Raw genomic sequence first — 8,083 nt, forward strand, 5'->3', positions numbered from 1 at the left:
ACTGGGCTCCAAACTGTGCATTTTAGAAGGGAAAACATTGCACAACACCCCAGCAGAAAACAAAGCTAAAACCCACAAGTTCCCACCTAAAAGTAGAGGCTTAAGTAACTGAAAATTGTGTCTCACTTGAAAAGAAATTACTTTGATTTCTATGGAACTTCACTGCAAAGAATGTGGTAGCTATTCCCTTCTGTCTCTGGCCTCTCAAATGGAAATGATGGAGCAAAACTTTTTCCACAAAAACCAAGAATCCAAACTCCAAGTACTGCCATTCTGACCATTAGACCCTATATACCAGCTCAAAATATAAGCAATCCAAAACCAAACAGATACTGCTGAGCAAATGAAAACATAGAAACAAATTCCAGATCAGACCTACAAAGATTCACAATGCCTTATATCAATTTTTAAGGCAACAGTCTCTTTCTTTTCCATATTAGTGACTTGTTTTCCAAAGTGAAGAATATATAACATATAATATGCACACACAATGATATTTAAAAAGCAAAAATAAAGATATTTACTACAAGGATTTGATTGTCAGCAAACACAATATATTTACTGTATTAGCATTTGCTCACAGTGCAAATGGTACAACAATACATCAGTTCAATATTTCTGATTTTTCCCCTTTAAAATGCTGTATGCATTAACTATCATATTTGCATTACAACATGACAAATGAGCAAATGAAATGTGTGTGAAAATTATCACTTTTTCACAATATCAAGCATTTTAACCTTAGTATAAGGTACTATAAATCCAAGAAATAAAAACATCCACAAAATATATTACATCTGTTTTTTCTTTTCCCCCCTAAGTACTCAACTTTATACAAAAGTCTTTCAAAAAATATCATTCCCTTAGATTTTTGTAGTTAAACCTGATTTTTGTTTCTTTCAGTTCACATAAATTAGACTGCATTTTTTTTCTCTCTGAGAATTTTTTGATTTATTTTTTTTAAACATGCAGACATCAAACCTGGATAAAACACAACCTTTTGGCAACAAGTTTTTTTTTTAATTATTATCATTGTTTTGCTTAAATAGCTGAGCAGTTTTCTTAAAACAAAACAAAAGGAAAGAAAAACAAAGCAAAACATGCAATGACATGCACGTACCAGAAGGAGAAGAGAAAAAAGGCGAGTGCTCTCTCTTCCCTCAGTTTCTTTTAAGTGACCCCCCAAAAACAAAACAGAACAGGGGGAAAAATCACATTATAAAAAGTACGCATCAAAACACTGTTTTCTGCATTTCTGGAAATCATTGTCCTTGTGCTAAAAAACAATTCTACCCACAGATGATGCCCAATAGCCCTCTTTCCTAAAGGAACATTTCCAAGATTATCTAGAATGACCTGGAAAAGGCTGTCGCACGCGCCCCGTTCACTTTTTAAGGGTCTTCTGAACACTTAAATAGTTCATTTGGATTTACCACACACGCACACACGCGCACACACGCACGCACACAGAGAGCTCAAAAGGAGGTCTAGGTGGTCAAGGGGGTGCATAAAGTGACCCTCAGAACAGGCACCCTGGAAACCCCTACCTGCCTCTTCCACTCAGACAGGCCTCAGGAGGAAAACGAAGGGGAATCAACAGTACATTCAAAACCCACCCTGATCTCTCCACATCGCCCCCCCCCCACTCCCATTTTCTCGAGGGACACCGTCCAGTCACTCAGTTTTGGGGCTGTCCACAGAGGGCGACTGGAAGGTGGGGTCTGGTGTGACACAAACCAGAGGAGTGTCAAATCGATGCTCCTCTCCAGCCCCTCTTTCTGCCCAGCCCGCGATGCCCGCTTTGGAGGAAATAAAGCTTGGAATGTCTGAACCAGCCTTCCCAGTTGACACCCCCGTCAATTATGCCTTTTATTCCCTGCCCTTGCAATACGAATAATTTTCAAAGCAGTAGAATACCTGGCTAAATGTTGACCTGCTTTCTCTACCCTTTGCCCTGGCCTGGGAAAGGAAGAGAAAGGTGGTTTTAAAGAGACTTCTCCAGTCCCAAAGTGGCCGGAGAAGTGGAGGCAAGAGAGGGGCACCAAGGAAGGAGGAGGAGGAAAGGAGGCGTGCTCTGCGATGGCCGCGGGGGCGTCCCACGCACGAGGGGGGCACCGGCTTTTCAGTCCGGCTGCCGCGGGGGTGGAGAAAGCCGGCATGGGAGGCAAGAGAGAAGCACCAAGAGATGGATTTGAGGAAGGAAAGTTTGGTGATGGGGAGGGGGGGCTTGGGTGGCAGGAAATAAAAAAGGCAGAGACGCAGGGAGAAAAGGAAGAGGCAGGAGTGGGGGGGGGGGGGGACGAATTCTTAAAGCCGGGCGTAACTGGGGATCGCTTCCAAGCCGCGGCAAGGGAGCCTGGAAAGGCGAAGATGCTTTGCGAGAAGCGGCCGAGAGGCGCAAGGGAGAAGCCGGCCCCACGCCGGCAGCAGCATCACGGCCCCGGGCTCGGACACTGCCGGGGAAGCGGAGCTGCCGTCGGAGGCGCAGGCCCCACGCCGCTTCCCCCTCGGCCTCCCCAGTGCGACGGGAGGTCCGGGGGCGCGGAGTGCTTTTCCCCGCTGCGCACAGCCCCTTCGGGAAGGGGGGGGAGGTTCACTGTGGGAGAAAAGCAGCCCACTTCCACTCGAGGCTGGCACACGCACGCACACGAACACGGGCACGCGCGCGCACACGCGGTTTCCACGGGCAGCAAGCACTGCGCTTTGGTGCCCCCCTCCATCGAGGGAGAAGAAAAAGAGGAAGAAGATCCCGGGGCGTCTGGCGGAGGGGGACATCCGAGGAAGCGTCCCCGTGTCCGTCCGCCCGCCCCCCCTCATTCACACGTGCCAGACGGAGCCCCCCACGCCCCCCCTTCCCACCGCAGTTCCTCCGGGGGAAGCGGGCCGGTCCCCGCTTCCCCTCCTCTCCTGCGCCGCTTCGGATCAAGACGATCCGGCGGAAGGGTCAAGGCTCCCTCCCAGCCCCACCAGCTCGCCGGCGGCGGGAGGCGCGCGCGCAAAGGCATCCCTCCTGCGGGAGCCCCGGGAGGCGAGCGGCCGCTCCTGTCGCCGCTGCGCGGGCTTTGCGCAAAGTCGCGGCCAAAGGCAGCCTGGCTCGGGAGGCACTGGGACTCGGCGGGGCGGGAGCAGCGTCACGCGCAAGTGGTGACCACGGGGGCCAGCGAGGCCACGGCGGGCGAGCCGCTGACCCCGGCCGCGGCCGCCGAGGAGGAGGAGGAGGAGGAGGAGGAGGAGCCCTTCTCGGCCTTCTTCTCCTTCTGCTTGAGGTGGATCTTGGCGTGCCTCTTGCGCTCGTCGCTGCGCGCAAACTTGCGCCCGCAGAACTCGCAGGCGAAGGGCTTCTCGCCCGTGTGCGTGCGGATGTGGGTGGTGAGGTGGTCGCTGCGGCTGAAGCTGCGCATGCAGATGCGGCACTGGAAGGGCTTGTGGCCCGTGTGGATGCGCAGGTGCCGCGTCAGCTCGTCGGAGCGCGAGAAGCGCCGGTCGCAGCCCTCGGCCGGGCAGGCGTGCGGCCGCTCGTGCAGCGGCGTCTTGCTGGGCCGGTTGGGGTACTTGCGCGGCCGGATGGGCTTCAGCGTGAGCGGCGGCGGGGGCGGCGGCTGCTGCAGGCTGCCGAAGCCCGGGTGGATCTGCTTGTCCTTGAAGGCCTTGATGGTCTCCAGGGGCGTGATGGGGGGCGGGTTGACCCGGATCGGGTCCAGGTTCTGGAAAGGTTTGTGCTCGGGGAGGCTGCCCAGGTCGTTGGGGTGCCCGTGGTAGAGGCCGTAGTCCGGGATCATGGGGAAGAGGTTACTGTCCAGGCTGCCGGCCGGCTTGGCCCCTTGGTACTCCTGCGCCGAGTAGGAGAGGCCCGCGTTGCCCTGCGGGTCGTGGAAGGGCCCCGGGTCGCCCGGGTAGAGGTCGCTGCAGGCGGAGTAGGGCGGCAGCGCCGGGTACATGCCCTCCACCTCGCCCTGGCTCTGCACCATGCTGCCCGTCGAGGCCGGCGTGCTGGACGAGGGCGGCGGCGGCACCCCCAGGATCCCCGCGCTCATTAGGCTGATGATGTTGTCCTGGCACCAGTTGGACGGCGAGTCAAAGGCGAACTTGCCCAGGTAGGTCACCGTCTTGCTGCCCCCGGGCGCGGGCTGGAACGAGCCCGAGTATGACGACAAGTCCTGGCCGGCCTTGTCGTTGGCTAAGCCAATATCCATAACATTATCTGCGGGGGGAGGGGGAGGGGGGAAGAGAGAGAGAGAGGGTGAGCGACTCGGGGTGCAGCGAGGGGGGTCCGGGGCGTGGGGAAGGGGCCCCCATTTCCACGGGGGGGGGAGAATTCGGTGGGCAGAGCCGGGGGGGGCGCTGCACTTTGGAGGCCTGCAGTCTCCCGCACCCCCAGCCCTGAGCAGCCGATGGCCAGCGGCGCCAGGGGCCGGGCACCCGTCGACGCCTCAAGAGCTTGGCTTTGCCCCCGAGACGGCCACCTCGCCAGTCCAAGGAAGGAGTCTCCTCGGGAGGCCGGGGCCGGCAAGGCGGATCCTATCGTTTGAAGGCAGGGAGGGAGGCAGGGAGGGAGGCAGGGAGGTGTGGGTGAACTTGGGCCTAACTTCCTTAGGGGTGTCGAGAAAGGCGGATATTGGGGGGTAGGATGGGGAATCCACCCCTTTTCGAGGTCTTTTCTCCCCTCCCCCTGAAGAATTGCCCCTCAATGGGCGCAGAGGCCCTGATTCCCCAGTTTCGCCTTTCTCGTGTACTTTGTAGCCATGTACTTACACTAACACACCAGCGCACACATAAATGTGGCCACGGGATATGTACGTGCCTGCAACAATTTACACATACGCATAGAAGGCACATGCATACGGCCATCTGCACACAGGAGCGCGCGCTCAGGCGCGCACGGGGGAAGACAGGGACGTTCAAGTGTAGCATTCGCATCCGTACGAAACATATACCTCTCTCTCTCTCTCTCTCTCTCTCTCTCTCTCTCTCTCTCTCTCTCTCTCTCTCTCTCTCTCTCTCTCTCTCTCTCTCTCTCTCTCTCTCTCTCACACACACACACACACACACACGCGTTAGAGACACATGCACACCCAAACGAGACAGACCCGCGGGCGAGAGAATATCTAAGCGCGCACACAGAAGTCGCGTTTGCTCTGCACAGGCCATAGGAGCGGAGCCCTCGGAGGGCGCACATCCCGCCGACCCCGCCGCCCGAGCCGCAAAACGAAGGCGGCCGAGTTTCCCGCGGGCGAGAGCCGCGGCGGCGGCGGCAGGGCAGGTGGGCGGCGTGTGGAGCAGTGGCAGGTCCAGCGAGAGACCCCCGGGGAAGAGGGAAGGGCAGCAGGGCCGGGGAGGCGGGGAAGGAGCAGGAGGGGACAGGAGGAAGCTGGTACCTGAAGTTACAGGTAGGCAGGCTCTGGCTGCTGAGAGCGAACTGGTCTGTCTGTCTGTCTCTCTCTCTCTGCTTCTCTCCAGGCGGTTTCCCACCCCACCGACACAGCCGGGGACTTCCAGCAGAGCTTTACAAACTTGCCGTGATTTCTGCGTCGAGACCAGTTATGGAAAATATAAGGGGGGGAGTGGATTTATTCCCCCCTTTCCTTTCCTTTCCTTTCCTTTCCTTTCTCTTTTGCTTTTTGCCTTTCAGGAGCGAAGGGGACGCTCGAGCAACACCGCGGAGAGAAAGGAGGACTGGGGGCTTGGGAGGGGGGAGGGGTTGGTCGATCGAAGCAAGGGAGGGTGCGGTGGGGGTGGGGCGGCCAGGCAGAACCGAACTGGGCCTGATTCCGGATTGGAAAAAGGGAGGCTCCAGCCCAGACCTCGCTCTCCCGTGCCGCCCCGCGCGCGCGTCCTCTCCACTTCCTTCGAGGCGCCCAGGAGCGGGCAGGGCAACTCCGGCCTGCTCCCTCTGCGCTCCTGCCCGGGAGAGGACGGCCGGATGGGCGAGGAGGAGACCGAGGAGCCCTCCTCTCCTGCCTCACCTTGCCCTGCCACTCGCGTCCTCTCCGCCCTCTCCCCCGCCGCCGCCTCTCCGGCTCCAAGGAATCCTCGATTCCAAATCCTCCCCCGTAGAAACTTCCCCTTGCTGGAAAATAGAAGATCTCCTCACACACTCCCACACCCTTCTTGTTCCGACATGATTTCTATAGACGCACTGATAAAAAGGGAACGGAGAATGAGGGGGTGCCGGGGTGCGCGCGCGCGCGCGCGCGCGTGGAGGGGGGGCCATGCTCAAGCAGCGAAAGCAGCCTGTGCCACACATCAGCCACTGCACATGGATGAGGGGGAAACACGTACACAAGGACGAACACATCCACACGCACTCACGCGCGCGGGGAAAGGAGGCCGGGGGAGAGGAGACCCTCCTCTCCACGGCCGCGGGCGCCCGCAGAACCGACGCGCGGAGCGCCATGGGGAGGCCTCCGAAGGACCCGCAGCCAGAGGCAGGCAGGCAGGCAGGCAGGCTGCCCAGGGCCTCTCGCTCGCCCACCCGAGCCGGCTGCCGGCTCTCCCCCAGCGCCGCACCTTCCAGCGTTTCCCCCGAGTTGCAGCCACGCTCTCCCGGAGCCCGGCAGCGGCAGCGATGGCTCCAGCGCGCCGAGGAGAGGGTGGAAGGGACGGAGGCAGAGGAAGAGGCTTGGCCCCGGCCTCTCTGTGCCCGAGAAGGCGCCCCCGCTCACCCACGTACCCCCAACACGGGCGCATGCTTCGCCCCCTCCCTCCGTGCACCCTCCCCGCCCCGCCCCCCCCCCCCCCCGCCACAAGCACCCTCTCCTTTCCTCCTTTACCTGCCGCCATCTGGTTATTGTAGTGAGCCTCGCCGTTGCCGGAGAAAATGGGGATCTCCTCCGGGTACAAATTGTCAGGCAACTGGTTCATCAAAGTGTTCATGGTCCCTGGCAGCTTCTCCACGAGTTTGCCTGTCATAGCACTGGAGGGCGTCGAGATGGGAGAGGGGGGCGGCGGGTTCAAAGCGGCTCCGAGCTCCGTTCCCGAAGAGACGACATCCGAGTGGCAAATCCGTGCGAGCGCGATCATGCGAGAGAAAAGTTGCGGCGGCGGCGGCGGGGAGGGGGAGGGGAGGAGGCGGCGTGTGGACGGGGGAGGGCCGGTCGGCGGAGGAAGGTGGGTGGACCAGAGGGGCGCGCAATCCTCGGTAGATCCCTGGAGGTGTTCCCTGAAGGAGCGGGGCAGCGGGGGAGAACCGATCTGCTTTGCAGATGTGATGGCAGAAGATGGTGGGAGCCTTAAATCCCTCCCTGCCCGCCTCCCTCCCCAGCCTCTCTCCGCTCACTCCTTCTTCCCTTCCCTTCCCTTCCCTTCCCTTCCCTTCCCTTCCCTGCCTTGCCTTCGCTCGCTCGCTCCCTCGCTCGCTCGCTCGCTCGGCAAGTCCCCTGCAGCCCAAATGCTCAGCCAGGGAAATCCACCAGCCTATTTATGTGAACGACGGGAAAGCTCCGTGACGTAGCTGCCCATATATGGACAGACAAAGCCGCGCCGAAGCCAAGACGTCACAATGGAAGCTCCTCACAATGGAACGTTTAGAAAGCAGGAAGCCAGCAGAAGCCCTGGCGGCGGGGCAGCGGCAGCAGCTGCGGAAGGCAGCGAGATGCGAGGCAGGAGCGCGCCGACGGACACCTCCTCGCGGCGGGTGCGCCGGCGGTTCAGCGCTGGTCGCCGCCGCCGCGGCCACCCCGGGCGCCCGCGCCACGCACGGAGCGTCTGGCTTGCAGAGCGCGCCAGGCGGCGGACCTGCCGAGCCGAGCCGAGCCGAGCGCACGGGCTGGCGTGCAGCCTCCGCCCTCGCCGGCTTTCCTTGGGCATCCTCTGCCTCGCGCTCAGCTTTGGGAAGGAGCCGGGCGAAAGGGGAGCGGGCGCGCGGCGGGGGGAGAACGCACCTCTGCCGCAGACAGGTGTGCGCTCTTCGCCGCGGCTTTCCAAGGCGCCCATCGCTCGGCGCGCTGACCAGCAGTGGCTTTTGGCTTGCGATGCACGCACCGTAAGATGCGAACCACGGAGGTGATGCCGCCGGTGCTACTAGCCCAACGGGACAGCCGGTCACCCCCCCCCCCCCCGTCTCCTCATTGCCCTTTCCAGCTGA

The 8,083-nt window shown here is 59.7% G+C and overlaps 1 protein-coding gene across 1 annotated transcript; it reads right to left on the reverse strand.

Moving 5' to 3' along the window:
• Positions 1 to 3,131: 3,131 nt before the first annotated feature.
• Positions 3,132 to 7,177, reverse strand: EGR3 (early growth response 3). The gene is made up of 2 exons (XM_044437607.1): positions 6,771 to 7,177; positions 3,132 to 4,201 (listed from the first exon to the last, which is right to left on the reverse strand). The coding sequence occupies exons 1-2, from the start codon at positions 7,018 to 7,020 to the stop codon at positions 3,132 to 3,134; spliced, it is 1,320 nt and encodes a 439-aa protein (XP_044293542.1). The 5' UTR covers positions 7,021 to 7,177.
• Positions 7,178 to 8,083: the final 906 nt, after the last annotated feature.

Source organism: Varanus komodoensis, unplaced genomic scaffold (assembly GCF_004798865.1).
Source record: "Varanus komodoensis strain SLA01 unplaced genomic scaffold, ASM479886v1 scaffold30, whole genome shotgun sequence".
Classification (NCBI taxonomy): Eukaryota; Metazoa; Chordata; class Lepidosauria; order Squamata; family Varanidae; genus Varanus; species Varanus komodoensis.

What these genes read in the sequence shown, in the direction of transcription:
- EGR3 (XM_044437607.1), bottom strand. Translation starts at nt 7,020, where the DNA reads ATGATCGCGCTCGCACGGATTTGCCACTCGGATGTCGTCTCTTCGGGA. An exon ending in CAATAACCAGATGGCGGCAG is followed by an intron (nt 4,202 to 6,770) that starts GTAAAGGAGGAA and finishes CTCCCCCCGCAG; the next exon opens with ATAATGTTATGGATATTGGC.